The 24,110-nt window shown below is 39.8% G+C and overlaps 2 protein-coding genes across 5 annotated transcripts in view; one reads left to right on the top strand and one right to left on the bottom strand.

Annotated features, from left to right (window-relative positions):
- Window positions 1-22,187, bottom strand: part of mxd4 (MAX dimerization protein 4) — a 39,178-nt gene extending 16,991 nt beyond the window's left edge. Inside the window, exons 1-5 of one of the 4 annotated variants that reach the window (XM_079616372.1) lie at window positions 21,915-22,187; window positions 21,320-21,461; window positions 16,498-16,562; window positions 15,954-16,053; window positions 13,683-13,712 (exon numbers count right to left, since the gene is read on the bottom strand). In XM_079616372.1, coding sequence (XP_079472498.1) covers window positions 13,683-13,712; window positions 15,954-16,053; window positions 16,498-16,561 — 194 coding nt within the window. In that variant the 5' untranslated portion in view covers window position 16,562; window positions 21,320-21,461; window positions 21,915-22,187. Of the gene's footprint in view, window positions 1-13,682; window positions 13,713-15,953; window positions 16,054-16,497; window positions 16,563-21,319; window positions 21,465-21,914 lie in introns of all 4 variants that reach the window. The other 3 variants (XM_079616374.1, XM_079616375.1, XM_079616373.1) reach the window with 3 other exon arrangements.
- A 987-nt stretch (window positions 22,188-23,174) lies between these two features.
- The window catches only part of pdcd4a (programmed cell death 4a), a 29,422-nt gene continuing 28,486 nt past the window's right edge, over window positions 23,175-24,110 (top strand). The window contains exons 1-2 of the mRNA XM_079617338.1: window positions 23,175-23,583; window positions 23,741-23,814. Of these exons, the coding sequence (XP_079473464.1) occupies window positions 23,769-23,814 (46 nt within the window). The 5' untranslated portion in view covers window positions 23,175-23,583; window positions 23,741-23,768. The remainder of the gene's footprint in view (window positions 23,584-23,740; window positions 23,815-24,110) is intronic.

Raw genomic sequence — 24,110 nt, 5'->3', positions numbered from 1 at the left:
TACACATTACAATCCTACTAGCCCTTTATTTAGACAAAAAAATCCTTCTCATTCATTTGGTTGGATTTATGCCACTGCAGCATACGCATATGGCAATATTAAGGCTAACGATTAATAGATTAATGGATAGTTAATTTAAATGATGATCGATCATGGGAATGTGTAAATTGACATTCTCAATTTTAATTGTTCATCAAATCGCACATCTAATATTGTGATATCGCACACCCCAACTTCAATTTGAATTTCTCTTTTGGTAGGCTATCATTTCACTGTATAATTAAAAGAGACTTCCACTAGTGTTGTCACGATTACTGGAATTTCTAACTTCGATACGATACCATGGAGAAAATTGCCATTTATACTGCAATAGACAGTTTTATTATTATCTCATAATTTTTTGATAATTTGGGTAATTTTGTTGCAATAGCTTACACACACACAGTGAGGCTTTATTTGAAACTTTGAATTTACAAAAAATACAAGTAGACAGTAATGAACAAAAAAGCAAATTGCTAACAATATCACAAATAAAAAGCAATAGAATAAAAAAGAACATTAAATAAATATGGCTTTATGTTTTTCAGGTGGGTTTAACAGTAGTATTCGGGTAAGAAATACTACAGAAATTAAATAAAGTAAAATAAAATAACACTGGATAGTCGTCATTGTAAAAATGAAATACTGATTAATGCTTACAATTAAAGTTACAAAAGTTATTCAGTCAAGAGCAAAGAGTGACCTTCTCTTCGTCTTTTATTATCTGATTAACATGATAGCCGCAGGTTTATTAGGCTGCTGTCACTTTAAGAGTTTATGCACAGATCCAATATACTGTTAGGCCGTGTGTCCAACAAAGCCTTTTTGGCCAGCTGAAAACGCTAGGCACTGCTGAAAACGGCGATCTATGTGCGCCTGAGAGCGTTTTGGCAGCGCAGTTTTTTTTTTTCAGTTGAGACGCTTCGCCTCGGCGTTACGCTCATGGCGTTTTAAAAACACAGCGCTCCCATTGAAAACAATTGTAAAAAACACACCAGCCGCGTGAAAAAACGCCTTGGTGGACACCCGGTCTTATACAACATGGGCCCTATTTTAACGATCTGAAACGCAAGTGTCAAAGTGCAAAGCGCAAGTAACTTTGTGGGCGGATCCCGGCGCTGTTGCTATTTTCCCGGCGGGATAAATGACTCTTGCGCCCGACGCAAATCTAAAAGGGGTTGGTCTGAAGTAGCTTCATTATTCATAGGTGTGGTTTGGGCGTAACGTGAAATAAACCAATCAGAGCGTCCTCTCACATTCCCTTTAAGAGCAGACGCGCTTGTTACATGGCGGATTGCTATAATAACGGCGGATTTGCCAGCGCACGCCAGGAGCGGTTCACAGCCGAGGAAAGCGACGTTCTCGTCAGGGCTGTAAAACACAGAGAAGTGACATTGGGGATGATGGGAGAAACCCACCCAAATTAGCTTCGGTTAAACAGGCGTATAATTTGGGTAGTAGCCTAAATGTGTAGCCTAATCTAGATTTTTTTATTTTTTTTTATCTAGATAGATCTTTTTCACATCTTCACGGACACAACAATGATTTCCCTCGTGTGTTAATATTTTTCCTTGTAATAATGTATGATTTGCAAAAATGAAAACTGCTGCATCTGTTTATATTAGAGAATCAAAGTGGATGCACGTTAACATTATGGCCAAGCACGCGCCCTTAAAATACCATATCACTAAAGCGCAACGCGCCACTGTCTTTAGACTGTTTTTTTCCTGGTCAATGCAATTGCTTTCTAAAACTGGAAAATAGCACCATGGAAGTTTTGCGCCGGAACACGCCTCCTCTTTGCGCTGAACCGCCCCCGCGAGCGCAAGTTCATTTCCTAATTTACCGACGTGCGTCTGTGGAGGGAAAAGTCCGCTGTGCGCGGGTGCAAAATAGGAATGATACATGCGTCGGTGTACAAAGTCAATTGCGCTGGGTGCAAGATAGGGCCCCATGTGTTTTCTTTCTCAAATATTTACATTCTAAAACTGTTCCATTCCAGACTGTTTATCTGAATATTCACCAAACCAGACATTTTAACATCATTTTGTGTGCATTTGACCGTTTAAGCGCAATAAGCCAGGAAAACGAACTAAATTTGAAACTTGCGAGCTGATTGATATAGGCGGCTTTATGTGGAGGCACCACTTCTTCAGATCAGTGGTGCGCATGCTTTTGTGAGCATGAAACATGTGGGAATGAGTACAATTATGCACAATAACTACAACCCCTGAGCCAAAATTCAGGACCTGTAACTCCAACACTTCAACCTGAGCAAATGAGACGAGTGAGAGGAGTTGGGGGTATGTCAAACTGTCAATTCGCCGTCGGAGAGTGGAGAGAGAGAGAACGCACTACTGGTATTGGTGTATCAATACTGCAGAAAAGGAGTATTGGAATCATTTCAGATATTTCAGTATCAATAAATATTGACATATCACTATTTCTGACAATACTAACTTCCACTGACAAATTGTTGTTAAACTAATGACTTGTGATCAAATGCTAAACATTTTATACCAAGTCTTTGTACCTCTTATACCTCAAGCTCCCGCTGAGTCAGAAGAGTGAAGCAACTGGAGGAGGCAGAAAAACAGGAAAGAGCAAACATGAAGTAAGAGTGTGTGGATTGTGTCTTCTGTCTCTGCTCTCTGTAACAGACAGGGCGAGAACGTGTCTTGTGTCATGTGTACATGTGTCTTCACTCTTGACCTCAGCACCACAGCATCACTGGAGTTTCCCAAAGTAAGAAAACTCAAATTCAAACTCAAATACAAACTCAAATTTTCAAACCTCAAACACTTACAAAAAACTATATTATATTGTAGCATCTATGGTCCTCTTTTACTGTGCAAGCCAAGATGTTGCCTTAGCAAACACCAGCAAAAAAAAAAAAAAAACTCAAATGAGAAAATCATCATGCATTTACTCCATTGGCACCCCTACATTACTGATGAAGCAATCAACAATCTTCAAGTCAAAGATTAAATTGATTGGAGTCCAGCTATGCACAGGTGATGTCTTGAACATGATTTCAGAAATAAACAACTTTCAAATAAACAACAGCTTGAGAAATTCAACACTCTCTTATCAAAGATCTAAGAAATAATCTAAGCAGATCTGAAAAAAAGGTTCCTTAAAGTGACACACCAATGCCCTTGTTCTCCTAAATTTACATCAGTATGATTTCATTGTGTTTGTGCCACCATTTCTTTGTTAATACTGATATATTTGGGGTTATTCACCAATGAAATGGTTGTTTTGCTATGTTTGGCCGGTTGGTTCCGATTCATCTCTAGCTTTAATAACAAGCACTAAATGCATTTCCCATCTGAAATGTGAAGCATCAACTAATTATCAGTGCAGGACTGAATCCTGGTCAAAGCCTGATTATAGTTTTGTATGAGTTTTGCATAAATCACCATAGTGTGTGCACACTACAGCTTGCTCCAGAGGCTAGAAAACATTGAATAGTTTTTCACACTAAAATGCTAATAAGGCTCAAGGGTGAGTAAATGGTGAGCCCTTTAAGCTTGGCTAGTGATAGACAGCTTAAATATTCTGTAAGTCTTTTTGTACAAAAGTTTTGACCCCCTCATGGAAAGTCAGACTTTTCGTAGTTTTCATCATATGTTTAACGAAAATCATCAGTCGGATCAGCTAGAAAAGATATAACAACCCGAGTTAGAACAGGATTGAGGTCTGACCCGAGTTTGGTGGTTGTAGCTTGAAAGCCCTAGGAGGATATACTGTTTAAATGTTTGCTAATAATAATAAAAAGCTTAAATAGTAGATCCGACAAAGCCAACATAATAGTGAACTGAACTTTTAAAATAGCATAATTTGACCCCTTTATAATGCTATTTTGAGTGTTTGTGTAAGCACAAAGAAGAAGGTATTTTGAGCTTGTGAACGCAATGGCCAATCAGGTGTGTTTAAGTTACCAGTAGTCAGAATCCACTCAACACTGCTCAGAATGGCAGATTTTTTATTCAGCACGAGTCATGCACGCTCGGGAATCCTTTCGTTATAACCAAAGTATAAACATGAAGTCAATAGAATCACTGAAGCAGTCAATGAATCTCTTAATGGCATCGATCTTTGCTCGCTTTCTGTATATAGCCTAATATTGTCACACTGTCTGGTGGTTCCCTGGGGTTAACACTAGAGGTCTCAGTTTTCACGGTGTCTAGGCATTTTCACTACATTTCCCATAATCCTGTCTGTCACTGATTGTTCATTTCCTTCAGCTGTTTCTCGTCACCTTGTTTGCACTTGTGTATATATACCCTGTCTGTTTCAGTGTTTGTCACGAAGTCCTTGTATATTGTCCCCACACTTCCGTTCCTGTTCATCTTGTGTTATTTGGATTGCCTTTTGTTTTCGACCCTTGCCTGGACAGTTGTGAGTACGGATTACCCTATTAAAGAATACTGCACTTGGATCTTCGTGTCTTGTGTGTGTGTCGTGACAGAAGGACTCCGTCATGAATAGATCCAGCGGTAAGGGTTTTCGTGGCTCTTCCCCAGCCATCAAGAGGGGAGGTTCGAAGGAGGTTCCACCGCGGATGAACATTTTTCAATGTTTTGTGCTATGGGCCCATCAAACGGAGGAGATCATGGTGACCAAATCCCCTGAGCCTCCTTCAGTCAGGCAGGAATCTTTTGAGGGAACCCGCCTGGCCAAGTTTTCTGGGACCCGTGGAGGCCGCAGGGGAGGAGGTACTAGAGGTGACTTCCAGCACCACTCTTCGCCTCAGTCTCTCTTCCACCCTGGGCCGGTGATGCTCGACCCAGAGCTCCCTTCACCGTTGTTCCTGTCCCGCCCGGAGCCTACTCCTCGCCATCGAACACGGAGGAGGAGGAAGACTCCCTGCCTCCTTAATGACCCGGAGACCGTCCCTGAGCAGATCGCTGTCGTCCCAGTGGCCGTGCCGGTGCAGTCCGCTGTCGTCCCGGAGGCCGTCCCCTCCGAGCAGCCCGCTGTCGTCCCGCAGTCCGTCCCCTCCGAGCAGCCCGCTGTCGTCCCGCAGTCCGTCCCCTCCGAGCAGCCCGCTGTCGTCCCGCAGTCCGTCCCCTCCGAGCAGCCCGCTGTCGTCCCGCAGTCCGTCCCCTCCGAGCAGCCCGCTGTCGTCCCGCAGTCCGTCCCCTCCGAGCAGCCCGCTGTCGTCCCGCAGTCCGTCCCCTCCGAGCAGCCCGCTGTCGTCCCGCAGTCCGTCCCCTCCGAGCAGCCCGCTGTCGTCCCGCAGTCCGTCCCCTCCGAGCAGCCCGCTGTCGTCCCGCAGTCCGTCCCCTCCGAGCAGCCCGCTGTCGTCCCGCAGTCCGTCCCCTCCGAGCAGCCCGCTGTCGTCCCGCAGTCCGTGCCCTCCGAGCAGCCCGCTGTCGTCCCGCAGTCCGTCCCCTCCGAGCAGCCCGCTGTCATCCCTGAGATTGTCTCGGAGCCGCCCACCATCAGTCCTGCCACGGCCAAGAGAGCGGTCTTCCTCTTTAATGCGGTGGCGGTACTGCATGCGTGGAGGAGGCACAGGATGTCTGCTGTTCCAGAGCCGGAGCCAGTGTCTGCTGTTCCAGAGCCGGACCCAGTGTCTGCTGTTCCAGAGCCGGAGCCAGTGTCTGCTGTTCCAGAGCCGGAGCCCGTGTCTGTTGCAGTTCCTGAGCCGGAGCCCGTGTCTGTTGCAGTTCCTGAGCCGGAGCCCGTGTCTGTTGCAGTTCCTGAGCCGGTGCCCGTGTCTGTTGCAGTTCCTGAGCCGGTGCCCGTGTCTGTTGCAGTTCCTGAGCCGGTGCCCGTGTCTGTTGCAGTTCCTGAGCCGGTGCCCGTGTCTGTTGCAGTTCCTGAGCCGGTGGTGTCTGTGACTGTTCCTGAGCCAGGGTCTGTCTCTGTTCCGCCTTGGTCTTCACCGCCATGGCCGCCCGAGTGGTCGGCTTCACCCTGGTCGTCTCCGCCGTGGCCGCCCGAGTGGTCGGCTTCACCCTGGTCGTCTCCGCCGTGGCCGCCCGAGTGGTCGTCTTCACCCTGGTCGTCTCCGCCGTGGCCGCCCGAGTGGTCGTCTTCACCCTGGTCGTGGCCGCCCGAGTGGTCGGCTTCACCCTGGTCTTCACCGCCGTGGCCGCCCGAGGGGTCTTCACCGCCGTGGCCGCCCGAGGGGTCTTCACCGCCGTGGCCGCCCGAGGGGTCTTCACCGCCGTGGCCGCCCGAGGGGTCTTCACCGCCGTGGCCGCCCGAGGGGTCTTCACCGCCGTGGCCGCCCGAGGGGTCTTCACCGCCGTGGCCGCCCGAGGGGTCTTCACCGCCGTGGCCGCCCGAGGGGTCTTCACCGCCGTGGCCGCCCGAGGGGTCTTCACCGCCGTGGCCGCCCGAGGGGTCTTCACCGCCGTGGCCGCCCGAGGGGTCTTCACCGCCGTGGCCACCCAATGGACTGTCTGCTTCGCCCTGGCCGCCCGATGGATTGTCTGTTTCGCCCTGGCCGTCGCTTAAGCCGTTCCCCCTTGTTCCTGTTCCCCTTCATGGACCTGGCCCCCCATCCCACCCCCTGATCCTCCACCTTTCCTCCTCCCGCCTGGACTCTTGTTTTGTTTGTTTCTTGTGGTCTTGGAGCATCTGGTAGCCGATCCGTAGAGGGGAGGTTATGTCACAGTGTCTGGTGGTTCCCTGGGGTTAACACTAGAGGTTTTCACGGTGTCTAGGCATTTTCACTACATTTCCCATAATCCTGTCTGTCACTGATTGTTCATTTCCTTCAGCTGTTTCTCGTCACCTTGTTTGCACTTGTGTGTGTATATATACCCTGTCTGTTTTAGTGTTTGTCACGGAGTCCTTGTATATTGTCCCCACACTTCCGTTCCTGTTGTTCGTGTTCATCTTGTTTTATTTGGATTGCCTTTTGTTTTCGACCCTTGCCTGGACTGTTGTGAGTACGGATTACCCTTAAATAAATACTGCAATTGGATCTACCTGTTCCTGTGTGTGTGTACGTGACAAATATATTGTTCATGCTGCTAATTACACATTGAAAAGTTTCTGGATTAACAACCCTATTTAAATGTGCGATTGAATCCGATTGACGGTAATAACCATAGCAATGTACGGAACAAAACAATCTGATACTATATGTCAAATTAACTGTGCATTAAGTTTTGGAGTATAAATGCAAAACAATAGACCTGCCACCGGCGGCTCGAGAATAGGCTATATTTCTATAATATACTTCTCATAATAACATAAAAGGTCCATAATGTTGTGTTTTGCGCCATTGCTGTCAAACTAACTAAAATCAAAAGAGCGATAAAGCTTTGTGTCCTTATCAAATCTCAAAAGATTGTCTGACTGTGCTGCGTAAAGAGAAGTGCACATTTGGCTCACGCAATCAGCACTTGATCAGCTGTGCACAGCTCAGTTCACAGTGGATGAATGTGGTGAACTCCATCTGTTCATGCTGAGTTTAGGGTGCATTTGGAACTTAACAGGCACAAGTTACGCATTATTTTCACGTTCGCATAATTGACAATTACAGCATTTCACTAGATTTGTAATGAGACGTGTTTGTAAACTTGTTTTCCACCAAAATAAAAGCTTGACTGCAGTGTCTGTCAAAATAAAACTTACGTGTTTATCTTTTTCAAGTATAGAAATTAAGGCACAACTGATTATGAAAGTTTTACAATATATGGGTATTACTGTCATAGGAATATTGTTATTATTGTGTAGTTTAATGTCAGTAAATATGTTAATAGTTTTGACATATATCAGTATACTTTGTATGAAATAACCGTTAATGGATTTGGAGAGTCATTTTTATTGTATTAATCAGATGGACAAATAAGCATTTACCTGAACTTTAGCTTAAAGTTTGCTAAAATATACAATTTTAATTTGACTGTGATGGACAATTAAGAATCAAAATCACTGAGCATCTGAAAATAGTGAGGATTCTCTAGTAAAGTGCAGATGTAATGTGTAGCAACGGCTCCACCATAACAAGAATAGCAAAGTACAGAGACATTTAAGACTATTTACAAGTCATTACTTTTACAAATAATGGAATGGAATTTAAAGGGGTGGTATAATGCCCTTTTCACAAGATTTTAAATAAATCTCTGATGTCCCCAGAGTGTGTATGTAAAGTTTTAGCTCAAAATACCTCACAGATATTTGTATATAGCCTAGCATTTTAAAGTTGTCATTTTTTGAGGGTGAGCAAAAACGCCCCGTTTTTGTGTGTCCCTTTAAATGCAAATGAGCTGCTGCTCCCGGCACAGAGGGCGGAGCTTCAATAGCTCTTGTCCTTAGCAGCTTCGATTACCTCACTCAGGCGTACACTGCAAATAAAATAAAAAATGTGCCTTTTATGTTCAAACCGGAACCAGAAAGTTGGAGAGACTCAAGAAGACGTGACAACATGTAGACAACATTTCTGAATGGTTAGGCTAGTTGATGAATTTATGTGTCTTATGTGTTATCTTCTAGTCATTGATTAGCATATTCGGTCTTGATAATCTATAAATCATGTCCCGGGGGTGGGGTTTTTGTAAATTTTAGGGTTTGTGATGTCACTAACCCGGGAGGAAGCTTGTGTAGTAGCCCTTCCCTACCAGCCGTTTGTTGTAGTTCTTAAAAAACAATTTCTTTAAAAGAAAATATCTCCCATTGCTTTGAACTTTGTGCGTTGTAAGGACATATAAAACGGTAGAGAAAGATACATGTAGGCTACACAGGGACCGTGAAGACACTGAATTGAACATAAAAACAGCCCTCATAATAATCACAAATACACTTAGCCTACATTTCTATAAATCAGTTTTTAAGAATGAATGGCTTGACTGTCGCTCTTGTCTTCATCAACAACACGCGCTTGCGCCACCTGCTGGTGAGGTTGATTAACAGCAGATGGAGATTCTGCTCGGTAATCTACTGCTTTTCCTGCAGTTCCTGGATGTCAATGTTGAATTTACTGTCGAATTTGAACCACTGAATTTGTGGAAGCGAATTTGTAAAGCGAAATAACATGGATCGAAAATTGCCTGTCGAATATCATAGGTTGTATTTTTAAACAGTTTGAATATTTTGAAAGTGAAATATGAAAGGTGAATATGGATTATTGAATTTTTATTAATGAAAATGTGTTTGAAATCTTTTGAATTTAAATATTCACAGCTTAAATATACAACCATTTAGAATTTCAGCCCATAAAAATCCAAGCCCTAAAAATACAATGCATTAAAATGCAAGCATGGTTAATGCAATGTATATTTTTTTTCAAGTAGTGCAATTAAACAGGATTTTTTTATTTCAAAAACATTTGGCATTATTTTACTTCCATATCTTTGCAGCATGAAAAACAATACATTGTTTTCAATGGATTTTATAGCTATGTAGCCTCGAAAGTCGAAACCGTGAAAGAGTGCTCACTTTACAATCATTAAAAAGCAGTAACTCATCTCAGTTCGCGATCTCACAACGTTCCACTAAAATCAATAAAGTTGTCTACACAGCATAATTAATCTCTAACTTACATTGTGTATTTGTTTGTTAATAAGATGATTCACGAGAGCAAGCAGAACTCATCACTGAACAAAAACTCACCGTTTTTCTAGCGGTGAGTGGATTTGAACTTAAAGCAGCTCTAGGTAACTTTTCAACCTTAATAATATATTTCCAAGTCTCTTGTGATGGTACATCGACTTACAATAGGTTGAATGACGGGGTCTGTAGCGTTTTTAATCGTACTTTTAAACTTCGGGTTTCGGGTAGTAACCGGCGAACAAAGAGAACTACAAAATTCGACTGCTTTACGGCATATACGTCACTTCCACCACCACCCCCACTTCCTTAAAATCGGACGTGCGAGCCAAACTAGCGTTTGTTTGCCAAATGTTATAGTCATGGACGAAGCAGCACAGAAAAGCAAGAGAAAGCAAAGGTTTTGTCGGAGGAAAGCAAAAAGAGGAAACGAGAAAGTGATCGCATTAAAGGCAGAACGAGGATCAACATTGTTTCTCGCTGGCGTGAGCTGAAGGAGGAGGAGGGGTGCCCGATGCCACCGTCCCGGTTCTCCAGGGATTGTTCTCTTTTTTTGAGCGACAGTCCCAGAAAATTCATATTCTTTCCCGGGACACAAATTGTCCCGTTTTTTTGTGAAAATGTACTTCTAAAGTAGAATTTCCTGGTTTCAAATTAAACCGTTTCCGTCTACTGTTACTGTGTTTTCTTCATAGTTGTGTACAGTACATCCAATCCTGTGTCCGTAAACGGGTAAAAACCATGGTAAAAACGGGTAAAACAGTGGATTGGCCAATGCCAGGCGTTTACTTTTATTTGATTGGAAGCTCAACTTATCGCCTAGCAACTGCCTGTGCTGATGGTCGGTCGCGCGCGCGCATCAACACAAATCCAAGATGATACAGTGTGAGTTTAGTTGCTAGCTAGCTTTTTAAAAACTGTCTATTTACATTTATTGTGTGAAATGGGGGGGGGGGGGAGACGGACGAGGAGGATAACACAACAAAATCGGATGAGCCACCAGTGTCAAAGAAAATACTATTTACAACCTACAACTCGAGTGTCCCGGTTTTTCACAAATCAAAGGTGGCAACCCTATCGACCGATGCGGACTTTCAAATATCAAATGAAAGCCTATGTCTAAAGGGCGTGTACAAGTTTGGTAGGGGTTACATTCTTGCAAGTAAATATATAAGATGTACAAAATCATATTTTAGGATACCTAACATGTCTGTGATATTTGTTTATTTGTCTTGCCTCAAGCTATAATGCAAATCGATTTGTAAAATTTGCAGATTCATCTATGGTAGCTTGATATTATAATATTGACGATATATGGTTATTATATCTACCACTCAAACATTGCATTGAAGTATCATATAGATTCATTAAAACGGTAACCAATAGAATAGGCTACTATAATGACGCTGGCTTGTAAACGTGAGCATCGCGATCATTTGTCGTTTGAAAAAAAATAAAACCCATGAAATTATATTCATATCATGACTTGCTGAAATATATGCCACTGTACCTGGATGAAGACATTTCACACGTGACGCAAGCAGAACACCTGCATGTGAACTCCTCCTACAGTGTTCAGGGTTATCATGGTTGTCAACAAATGCACTTGCATGTATGACAGAGTTTACGACAGTAGTAGAGGACAATACTGTTTCCCAACTCTAGGGGGACCCCGAGAGCAAAAGTTACCTGGTGTTACTTTAAACACCACTGATTGGACATTGCGTTCAAGAGAGAAGATGTGATTGGCTACATTTCTCTTGGCTGGCTGCAAAAACACACTGTAAATAGGAACATTTCACGTTCTCAAAATGAGTGTTTCGCCAATAATATTATATTGGTACAGTATCAACTGAGGGTCCTGTTGTTTTTGTTTCAGAGTGCTTATATTTCAATTTCAATTCATCAAATCAAACATTAATTGGCGGACCTCCTGCAGAACCAATGCAGACCAGGGGTCCCCTTGTTTTAGAGCATTAACTAAAAATTGGATCCCCTTACACAGAGATACAGTAACAGGAAGTTGCATGACATTGGAATGTTTTTCTCTTTTGTATTTCTATATGTCCCTTTAAAAATGTCATAAACCTGTCCATATGGTTTTCCTGTGCCTTCTATTCTGAGGAAGGGCATGCCTAAACATATTTCTCACAGAGCAGCAGTAATCAATTCCTCAAACTTAAGCATGTGACTGGCAAACTCCAAGATATCAGCACAAGGGACACAATTCTCACACAAACACACCCGATCTCTGGAACAAACACGAACAGGACAAAATTGTCTGTCACATTGTAATTAGTTTATTTTAACTCTTATATAGCAAACACTATCTCTTACTATCAGCTCATCTTCAGGGTTTAAAGGGGTCATGACATGAGAAACCAAATTTGCCTTGATCTTTTGGTATATAAGAGGTCTTTGTACCATTAAAACGTCCTGCAAGTTTCATAGCTTAAGACGTCCTCCCCATTATAAACGAATCATTTATTTAATCAAGCTCTAAATACAGCTCGTTCTGGATCCATGGTAAGAAGTGACGTCACGGTGCGAAGTGATGTACCAGCGTTTGCATATGACCACCTCCAGCAGAAGACAGTTACGCTTTAAGCGCAAGACAACTACGCTCATTTCGTATCACTGTCGCGCCCGCGCGCTGCGCGCCTCACAAGTGTTCAGTCGACGGACGGAGAGCGAGTGGGTCTGTGTGCAGGGAAATTACGATGCCACGCTGATGTGCTGTTCCTGGCTGTGGACAAACAACATCTTTTAATACGCTGCGAAAGATCCAGACGTCAGGGAAAAATGGATGCACTTTATTTTTTGCGGACGTCTCAGTCACGGCAGTGTTAGTTTAAGCGTTTGTTCTATACATTTGAAGGATGACTGTTTTGAGAACAAATCCCAAAATGATGCTGGCTTTGCCAGAAAATTGTTGCTCAAAGATAAGTCCATGCCGACTATTCTGGGCTCAACAACGACGACGCAAACGGTAAGTAATGTATTTAAAACTTTAAACTACTTTTTAAATACGCCGAATCCGCAAATATTCTGGCTGGGGGCGTTAATAATTGATGCATAGGCACTGACGTTAGCCAATCATAACAGTGGGCGTTAACACTGAACTCTTAAAGGGGAAACACCCCCAAAACAGACTGTTTGAATCAGAGGATGAGAAACAGGGTGGGAAAAGGTCATAAATCACTACATTTTAAAAGTTTTTTGTAAAAAAAGCTATAGTAATACTATAATTGCACCTAAGGGAACATAATAATAAAATAAAAAAACCCATGTCATGACCCCTTTAAAATCAACTTTTTCACTCACAAGGCAATTTGGCAAAAAAAAAAAAAAAATTTTTTTTACCAACCATTCAAAATTACCAAAAAGACTACTTACTAGAATTAACTAAGAAAATTGCCTTTCAAAGTGACAGCTTAGATTTAAATATATTTATTATAAAATCGAAATTTGAATCTTATATTATATTATACATTTCAAACAGTGGTTTTGTGCCCTTGAAGGGCAATGCAGGAAAATGTGTTTAATTTGTTTTAAACTCAAGTACAGATCACTCCAAAATTAATGTTTAATGGCAAACACCCTGTAGATTAGTAGAGAGGCTGTCAATTCATAAAGTGATCAGTTGTTTCATTACAAAAGTAGTAAAGCCTCTATTCCAATAACATACATCCAAAAAAGCCAACCCGTTCTCATTCCCAAGGCGTCCGATAATGATAGTGAAAATCATGCCCCAATATATGTGATATTCCCATGCCCTCTGAGTCAGTATATTGATGGCAAATATTTCACACTGAATGCAGCAGGTTAAGCAGCAGCATCTCAATAAAAACAGTTAAGGGCACCTTTGGCTCCTGTGTAGTTAAACAAACATAATTTATGAACCATAACCTGCCAAATTGGATTTTAAGTTGATCATGGATGATTATCAACAACATTTGGCAGATTAGCGAATGTTCATTTCAAACCCTGCTCACTACAAGACACGATGTAAACCATTATTTTATCCACAATTCTAACCTTTTGATGGTTCTTTCATATAAAAACTCTTAAAGGCATTTCTTAAATGACAGTTCATATGAATTGTAGGATATCAGATATGATCTTACCTGTGTTTTTCCAGCTCATTGTGTGATGACCTGAACAGGGAATAAATAGAAACACAGATGAGCATGTAAACCTCTTTAACAAAGCATATAAAAAAAGAGCAGAAGTGGAGAACTCTGTAGCTCTGAACAAAAGCCGATGTTTTTATAATGATAGTGATGCTGTTACAATCTACTGTGCCAAAATAAAGTGGTGTGAAATAGTGGTGATGTTCTTTATGAAATTATGTGGTCTAAAAGGAGCATCAAAGAGCTGCATTTGTCTGTAAGCACACATGTGCACTTAACTAAATGACTAAATGTAAATGTAGTCAAGATGTTGTCTATTGACAAAATTAAAGCTACACTGTGTCATTTTTTAAGTTGGTTCTTAGCAAAAAACACTTTGTTCTTTCAGAATTCTATGTGCTCATTCATGTGTAATTACTTCCAGCAACTAATCAAGTATTCTCGCAAGCGTAGAATCTGCCATTTATAATAAATACGAGTGAGTCGCTCGAATGGCGGAAGCCATCTTGAAAATACATTAGCCAAAGAGGGACATACCTGGAAATTCAAGCTTCGCCTTTCGCGCTTTTACACTCAGTGGCACCGTGACGAATGCGAGGGGGAGATTACTCGCGACTGCCGGCAGATTTGAAATAATACGGCCACCGTAGGAGTTAAAACGCCCTCAGAATGGGAGGGGCAAGAAAGTAATATTCAGTTGGTAGTCATATACAATTTCACCGCTAGATGGGAGTAATTACTACACAGTGTAGCTTTAACAAAAATGCCCTTGTTGTATACATTTTCAATAAATTATCATTACAACCGAAGAAGGTAATGCAACGCATTTTGAGTTTAAATTAATCTATGAATAAGTTAATGATATGCTTTTGATGCACCCTGGCCCCTTCCCACTCCACATGCTGTTATGCTCTGAATTCTATATTATAGACAAAACACAATAATTTTGCATTCCCTTACGGTGTCTATTAGGCCAATATCACTGTAAGGCACCAACAGCATGCACTCAATGACGCAGAGGAAATTCAGCACGCTACAACGGATTGCTATTTTAGTCCAGGGTATGAATGCTGGGGTGTACGATAGGGCAATTACATGTTCTCCAAACAAACAAACAAAACAAAGAGAGTATACTCAATGCAAGATAGAAACAAAATATATGGGTCATAGCATCAGTTGTTTATTGTATGTCGAAGCTGCAGTGTGCACTTTCTGCACGACTAGCATCATCACATGGGACTGCAAAAATAATGATTTTAGCCTACCTCTCCCTTAATGTGGAGGTATCCCTGAGTATGCATAAGAAATTAATGCAAATGACAGGTATGAGGCTGCATAGCAAAAGATGCTATAAGCTATGTTCATTATAAAAACATTAGCGTGGCTAAAAATACAGGCACAATGCTAACGCAGAATACATGGTGTTGGGAGGAAAAAAAAGATGTAACATTAAACTACTGAAAGTCCACACTTTCATCAGATGTTTTTATAATCTGGGAATCAATTAGAAAAGTATAGTATGTAAATTTTGGTACAAAGTAAAAAAAAAAAAAAAAAATCACAAATTTCCTGTATATCCCTTACTAGATTTCCCCTTTTCAGTGCTTTCTATGCATATGTGGGGGAAGGGCAGCACACTAGGCTCCTGCTGTTTTGCTTTGACATTGCAAGGAAAGGGGACTAATGCAGCAAAACAGATCCAGGGGTCAACTCTCCAGCAGCTGACTTGAGTCTATTCACACCACACCCAACAGTGAGAGTATAACCACACCTATCTACACTACTACAAGCACACTGTCTATGACATATGCATGCCTCACATTAATGCTCATATTTAATAAAGTCAATAAAATTGCAACTTGTGAGAAAAACATTACTTCTGAAGTCACTGTTTGTTTTCAGTGTGCAAGAATGCATGAACAAAAAATGGTTGACAAATAATTTTAAGCATGCAAACTTTTGTGTTTTAAGCTACTTCCCGTATATATTACAAATCCTTAAACGTGTACTGACGTTGGCAGTAGTGTATAAACAAATCGTTTTTATTCATAAAATATATGCTTTTACATGAAAATTATTGAGTAGAAGGGAGATGACAGCAGCAGTGGAAAAGGGAAAGCAGCAGCAGCAGAAAGTTGACGATGTACGCGTGGCAATGTTTATACACAGCCAAGCCCATCGACAAAAATGGCGATTACACGTAGAATAAACATCGTTTGAATGTATCCATCTATTGATATAGCAATATCCTTGTATTGTATTTACCTATTGTTGTGGTTTTTTCTTGAAATGGGAGAAGATTTAGTTTTCTTTCTGGACAAGTCGCTGTCGTACGGCAAAACAGACGCATAACCGTGTTCAGCTTCTAGTGAGAAAGTAAACAAAACCAGCATTAAATACAGACTTGTGTGATTCAGTGAACAACAATTTAGACGGTTAGAAAGTTAGACACTTTATATGTTTTCACTTCAAGCCGTTTAAAATGACGAATTGTGTTTCTCTTAAGTTACTGTAAAGCAAACACCCCATCCCCCGGGTTACATTTGACGGAAAATGAAAACGAATCAACATTTTAACATAGGTTGTGATGAATGACACATGCAAGTCATCTTATCCCGATAACTGACTACGTTATATATAAACTGTAGTAACTCACAACAAGATGCTATCGTCCTTTTGGGCTTGCATTAAACTACACTTGATCAGCTGGCAGGTTTATAAGTGGCATTTGACCCCGACAACCAAATATTGCAAATACGAAGATTGTTTTAGTTAACCACACAGACATCCATATATAACGTTAACTTACCTCTGTCTCTTCTTTCCAAATACTCTGCTGCCTCAAGAAGAAGTAGAAGAGAATTAAGTTCCATCCTGTTGTATTTACAGAAATAAAAACAATTAAAAAACGCATTAACACTGTATAACAACAAATTTAAAACAAATGGAGAAAATAAAACAAAACAAATAAACAAAAAAAAAGTGATGACGCTCGATATGAACAAACAGTTCAATTCCGAGTCGTAGAGACTCTCGACAAAAATTAATGCAGACTGCACGTAAACTAAAATCTGGAGCTCGATTGATGGCTTTTTCGCCCAATCAGAGAACAGAAAAGTATGAAAGGCGGAACTTAAAAACATTTGTATCCAATCAAAGACTTCAAAGAGTGAAGTTCACGGGGAAGATGTTGACACATTGAGAAATGTCATTTGATTGGTTAGTCAGTGATAGTAACAAGGTTGAAGCCATGCCCTAGCAACAGTACGTGTGACTCAACCCCTAAATCGCTCATTGGACTGACGCACCCTATACTAGCAGCTGGTTGGCCAAAGGAAATACTGGGCGTGTTTTCTAATAACCTCGTTTACTGAACTATGCTGGCAGACAAAGTTGTCTCTGGAAGAACTCAGCGAAAGGAAATGTTTTTGAAAATCAGGTTTCTGATCGTTTACTGAGACACTAACACATTAAAGTATTAATACAACTCGCTGATTCACGTTTAAAAATAAGATCTAGCCTAAATTAGCATATAATTTTTATTAAATGAAACCATCAAAGTTGGATGATACCCACAGATAGAAATGACGCCAAGGGCGCGGTCGACTCTGAAATGGTCATCCGTGAACTATTTCTTTCAAAGTGTACTTTCCTGAGGTTCAAAACAGGCTATAACATAAGGGTCTTTTTTTTTCTTCAGATTATGTAAGTGTTCGAAAAAAATATTCATATTTTATGTGTATAGTCCTATTAATAATGTATTCTTGAAAATTATTTTTGTTTTTGAGTAGGCCTAATAATAATAACAGCTATAATGTAATTCCATGGCATAAAATGCCAAACTATAAAAATGCTATACATTTAAACTTTTGCTTTAAAATGATGGCTATCACAATTTTTTTCTTTTTCTTGAAAAAAAAATTCTAACAAGAACTTGGTGTTCTTGTTGACATTTAGCAGAATTTGCAAAACAGCAGTTTTCAAAACCATATGTTTATTTGCAAGTCATAAAACACATGTATTTTATTAATTTCTCAAGGCTTTTCAAATTATTCAACAGAAGAAATATGAGTAAACTGAATTTTTTTTTATTTTGTATTATATAAGCAGTTCACCCAAAACTGAAAATTCTCTCATTATTTACTCACACTCATGTTGTTTATGAAAAATCATGGTTATGGTTTTGTGAACCATATCAACTGCTTCATTACAAAATATCAGACTCGAAATAATGAGTCACTTATCCAAGGTAAGCTATGGGTTTTAGTGAATAAAGAGATGCCTCGTTAAAAAATAAAAATAAAATAAAAAGTGTGTTCCTCAGGAAAAAAATCATGCAGTTTTGAAATGACGTGAGGTTGAACATATAATGACAGATTATTAGTTTTGGCTGAACCGGCATATTCCTTTTAACAATATATTCCTTTAGGTGATTTAGGTTCGTATTTTAAGAAAGAGTATAAATATTGAGCTGAGGTGTTATCATCATCATCATAAACCAGTGAAAAGAGACAGTCAAACACATGCATTTTTTTAGACTGGGAAATGAGTGGGGAAAGAAGCCAGAGAGAAACAACAAGAAGAATGAGACAGAAAGCAGAAATCGCTGACCTCCGCTCACTCTGTGGACAAAAAAACACACACAAAAAAACACAGCTGTTTCTAATTGGTAACTCGGCACTGACTGCTGACCTACATTCTGCTTGAGATTCTGAACTCAGCAAAGGAGAGAGAGGGAAAATAAGACAACACGGTGAAGTTGAAAACATGAGCATTGATTTGTGGAGGAGCTGAATAGGAGGTGACAGGAAAATATAAAATAAGATAATTATTTGTCTCACTCCAACAGGTATTGCAGTTGCCCTGGACACACTGGTCAGCTCGTCCATGCTTTAAAACCTTTATACAGCCCTGTATGGTGCCCAAAGGCCCATATGGTTAATCCGGCCCTGCATTTGTCAACTGTAATCCGAACGTGCTTCATTCCAGTGAAATGCCTAAATAAAATGCCAGTTACTGTAAGGGAATTTTCTAACGTGGATTCAATCACTTCCACTTCTTATACATGATTATTGTTGTTCATTTACAGAGGTTACTTTTTAATTGAAATAAAAATGTTTTTGTTTTTGAATGAGGACTCCGTTCTGAGAACAGTCAGCATGTTGTTCCTGAAGGGTGTGTGAACTGAGGAAGAGTGTACATATCATTTACAGTATGTTTAAGTTTTAGCTTTTTGATTTTATATTGTTTGTTTTTACATACATACATATGTGTGTGTGTGTGTGTGTGTGTGTGTGTGTGTGTGTGTGTGTGTGTGTGTGTGTGTGTGTGTGTGTGTGTGTGTGTGTGTGTGTGTGTGTATCAATATTTTGAGAAAATTATTGTATGTTTTTTTTATGGTGATCTGTTCATTTGTTTATCCAAAGTCCTTGTTCAGTGATTAGTGTATATATGTATGATTTTACTGAATAAATACTCATAAAATGTGTTTTAGTGCTCACTTTCTCTCTGTTTGGAATAAAGCTTTGCTTAATTTTTATTGAGTTGAGTGGCCTGACATCATTTTGAATGTCCACCACATACCGATAAAAATCTACTGACCAATAATTAGTAAGTCATTTTATTTTATTTTATTTTATATATCGTGTCAAGCAAAACACAAATCTCTGGCAGTTTAAGGGATAGTTAACCCAAAATTGTTGTTTTGGACCCCATCAAATTGTATTGTGTTGACAAAAAAAGACTTTTGTATTCCACAAAGAGGCTTAACAACAAATGATTATAGAATTTTAATTTATGGGTAAAATATCCCTATATAAAACAATTATTCAATATATATTTTCTCTTGATTAAGCCATTATGTTGATTTACTCTTTTGTTGTTGTCCTGTCACATCAGCTAAATTCTGTTGCGTTTCAATTGGTGGTTAAGATGGCCTCCTAGAAAATGGTTTATTCCCCCCTAACCATAATAATAATAATAATAATAATAATAACAGTTATATGGCCTTCCAACCATATTTTACAGTTGGAATGAGGTTTGGATTTATTTATTTAGTAGTTAGTTAGTTAGTTACTTAGTAGTAGATAGTTAGTTAATTAGTGTCCTCCCACTAAACACTTTTCTTGTTTAGTGTTTTTGTAAACCGACATAGATATTAGCAAGTCTTCACAAAAATTCTGCACTGTGCTCTTGCAGTCGTCTTTGCAGGACGCCCACTCATAAAGAGAGAAGCAACAGTAACTTTCTCTATTTATAGACTATTCGTTTTACTGTGGACTGATGAACATCAAGGCTTTTAAAGATACCGTGTAACCCTGAATGTGTTCACAGAACTCTTTTGTTTTTGACACATGGTTAACGTAAGGCTATTCTTCTCGCAAATAGCAAACTAAAAATATGTGTTGTACAGTGCAGGCTCTGCCCAACACCTTTAATTCAGTATAACCTCATTGATTTAACGATGAGTCCTGATCCCACTAAGCTTTTGGAGAAGTCATTAGCCTTTTTTTCCATTGTGTACTGTTCACAGTGTGTTCAATAAAAACACGAAAACACACTGTTTGTGTGGTGGTATAAGCAGACTGTTTTGTCGTGGTTGTGACTTTAAGATCAGATCACATTTTATGACTAATTTCTGCAGAAACCAGGTCAATCGAAAGGGTTGCTGTATAGGTTATTGTATTGTAACCATGCAAAGAAAGGTTAGGGGGTTATTTTTGTTCTGTGTAGGCATAGATGAGAGCAAGGTGTCAATTAATCAGTACGTTCTAGACAAATATGTCTCAAACTGGGATTTGCAAAATGAGAAGCCATTTAAAAGTGAAACTTAAAAATAAAAAAAAGTTTAATCTCTTGATTGTTTGTTTTGACCTTTGAAATACTACATTCAACACTCAGATTTGAGCATTGTTTAACCATTCAGTGTAACCAGTCTGGGCCAATTAAGTAATTATATAGATCAGTGGGGTGGAAAAATAAAAAGAAGGCCGCACATAAATTTGCACATACACATATAGACAACCATATTTGTTTCATAATTTCTTCTCCTGCTTCCTACATTGACCAAACTTGAAGTTTCTAGTTGAATGCAGTGGAAAATCACACACAAACTTTTGGTAATGCTTCATTATCATGCTTCCGAAATCTTAATTTTAAAATAAATAAATAAATAAATAGATGAATTACATAACGAAGAGGTCTGCTTCAAATTGGGCCTTAAGTCATTTAAATAGAGAGGCATCTCATTTGCTGAACTACTGAATTATAGTCAGACATATTTATATCAATAGTGCAAGTGAATGGAAAACTGTTTCTGATATGCAACATATCACTGATATTTTGTTAGTTATTAGCATTCCACGCACTATCAAACGCATAACCTATATAATTCATGTAAAATAATTATTATAATACATTTTAATTTATAATAAATAATTTATAATAATGAGGTGCATAGATTCATATGGTAAAAATATTAAAATCAAAAAGTATTAACCAAACAAACATGAGATCTGGTCAAACTGATTCTGATGATGAGTTAAAAATACAAGTGTGAAGAAAAAATATATATTTTTAAACAATACAGTTTACACAATATTTTAAAAACACAATAAAAGGGCAATACTTACACCAGTGTATATCATCATGTTAATTTTCCATCTGGAATAAGGTGGGCAAGTTGTAGTGGAAACATCAGTATTGTGGTGACAGCGACATCTGGTGGCGTACTGGGGTATTTAAAGGCTCTTGTATTTGGTAGAAGGCGGAAGTCTACTAACACATTATAATACAGCTTTAAATCTTTAGTTTTCCCTTTCAATGCATTCAACAGTATTTACTTGAAAGACACATAGATCACAAAGGAGAGAGAGAGAGAGAGAGAGAGAGAGAGAGAGAGAGAGAGAGAGAGAGAGAGAGAGAGAGAGAGAGAGAGAGAGAGACAGAATGTGTGGATGCGTGCAAAGAAAAACTATAAAGATTGAAAAATCAATCACAGTTAGTATGTTTGATGTCCAGAAAGCGTCACATATAAAATCCAGCAAAGTATAGTAGGCTACGGCTAAAATGTACAGATTAACCAAATGACATATGGCCTAATGTTTGAAGTTTTAAGTAATTTAAGTAATTTAGTATAGGCTACCACTTTTCTTTTCTTTTTACAGTCTATGGCTACAACACATGGTATCAAAATGTGCACAACTCCAAAAATTGAATTGTGTTTACCAAAGAAACAAACTCGTCAAACTCCGCCTAGTTTGCCATTGCTGTGAGATTGGACAAAACGGTTTCATTCCAGCCCTCCATTCACTCCCCATTACAAATCCAACACTACGGCGAAATTGCTTCTCTCATGAATATACATTTAGTGATGCTGACGTTGCTTTGTAGGATTCCTGGAGCGTTGGACCAGTCGGACCAGTCACGTAACATATTTAATATTCATGAGCCACAAGTCACGGTCATTCGTCCACTTTAGAACAGTCCTACCAGAGCCATAGAGAGAGAGAGTTGCGACACTCTTTGATGTCGCCGCTATGGCTGTCACGTGGTTCATGTAAGCCCCAATAGTTCCAAAACATACGCTGGCTGTCATGTTATTCTATGGGACAGACAGCAGCGATTGCATTATTGAACGGTAAATATAAAATAAAACACACACCCAAGTACTTTTTCAGCTGTTATTGCATTTTGTTAATATCAGTTTTGCATTTGGAGGGGCAACGAGGTACTGTATATTACTTAGATAAGTTTTAGGCTATATTTTTGGAGGGAAAAGCTTAGTGTTCATGATCGCATGGGTAGTAGCACTTGCTTTAGCGGCTCTAACTTAACTTTTCCATATCATTCATCTGATGATGGACGTCTCATGATATTTATTTTAGCACAACTGGGCTGTATTAGACTATTGATTCCCGTGATTTTGCTTATAATGTGATCACACAGAGGTCTGCCGTGGCGGTCCGTTCAGAATTCGCATGGCTGATACAAATGAAGGTTTTCAAATAAAATATTTTTTATTAAACAATGACAGACAACAAAAATGTGTGAACAAGAAAAACAAAAAGCAGGGGCAGGTGATCCATGAAACAGACGGACTGGTGATGGCCATAACAATCCTAAAGGTCCAGCATTGTTCTCACGCCGCTTCACTCAAGACAATAAATGAAAAGTTAGTATATCCCAAAAAATCAATTAAATAAAAGTTGCTATAAAGGTGGTAGCGATGAATTACCGAATCAGATATGCTACCTTCACAGCTGGCGAAGTCACGCTGGCAATGCTAGAAAATTGGTTGAAATAACCAAGATAAAATATAAATAATTACGCTGTGCATATACAAATGAAGACCAGTATAAGCATCGCAAAGGGCCTCTGAAACAATATAGACAGTTGACAATTCAAAAGAGGTCGATATTTCAGCAAGTTACCTCTGGAACAACTCGACGCGCTGCAATGTAAGTGAATGGGGTTCAGCGCTCAAATGACAGTGTTTGGAACTAATCCGATCTCCACATCCCGGAAGTAGGCGGTTAAAAGCGCCGCCATTTTTTACAATGGAGGTCTATGGGAGTGTCGCAACTCTTTCTCTCTATGGCTCTGAGTCCTACTGGACGAAAGACACGTTACGTAATTAATATGCATGAGGCTCACGCTACTCATGTGACGTGCTCTGAGCTGTCTGAAGTTGAAAACACTGTCCATGTTATTGCTTCCTCTCTGCAACGTGCGTGCTGCACTTCTAATGCAAATATATATATTTTTGTAGACATTTTTGACTTGAATTATTAAACAAGATATCTTTGCCGAATCTTCTAATTTTTCTCAAGGACTGTTTACTCTACAAGCTACCTTACTGCTAGATTTTAAGTGATAAGCGAGCCTTCAGTTTAAGGTGAGGTTAAGCTCAATGCATTTACGACTGAAACGTAAATTAAAACGGTCAGATCATTCGCTATGGTCAGACACTATGTGTTTTTGTTGTTTATGTAATCACGGGATTTTGCACGTTTGATATTGATGTGGTTACTACTTGTTTCCGTGATCTGCAGGCTTAGGAGGACGGTAAACAAGCGTATAATGGCGACTGAGATTGAAGCCTGGACCACTGCCACCCAAAACGATGGTACGAACATTAAACCTCTGATTGTCTTAACAACTTGCTCATATATGTATTCAGGCTGCATTTGGCTAATCAATGCATATGGTAGTTGGTCTTTTACGGTGTTGTTTTTGCAGACGACATAGTTGCACTCATATGTTCCACCACCATGTGCTCTGGCAGAATGGCTTATATCGCATGTGTGGTGTAAACTTCTAGAAAAATAATCGGTGCAATATTGCATTAATACTTCACATTAATTTCACTGGTTGTTATTGTGAGCGCATATAAGCATAGTCTTTCATGCAAAACTTTTTGCG

This window comes from Phoxinus phoxinus, assembly GCF_949152265.1.
Source record: "Phoxinus phoxinus genome assembly, chromosome: 6".
In the NCBI taxonomy this organism is placed as follows: Eukaryota; Metazoa; Chordata; class Actinopteri; order Cypriniformes; family Leuciscidae; genus Phoxinus; species Phoxinus phoxinus.
Note: the sequence above shows the minus strand (reverse complement) of the source record. Positions and strands in the feature narration are given on the sequence as shown.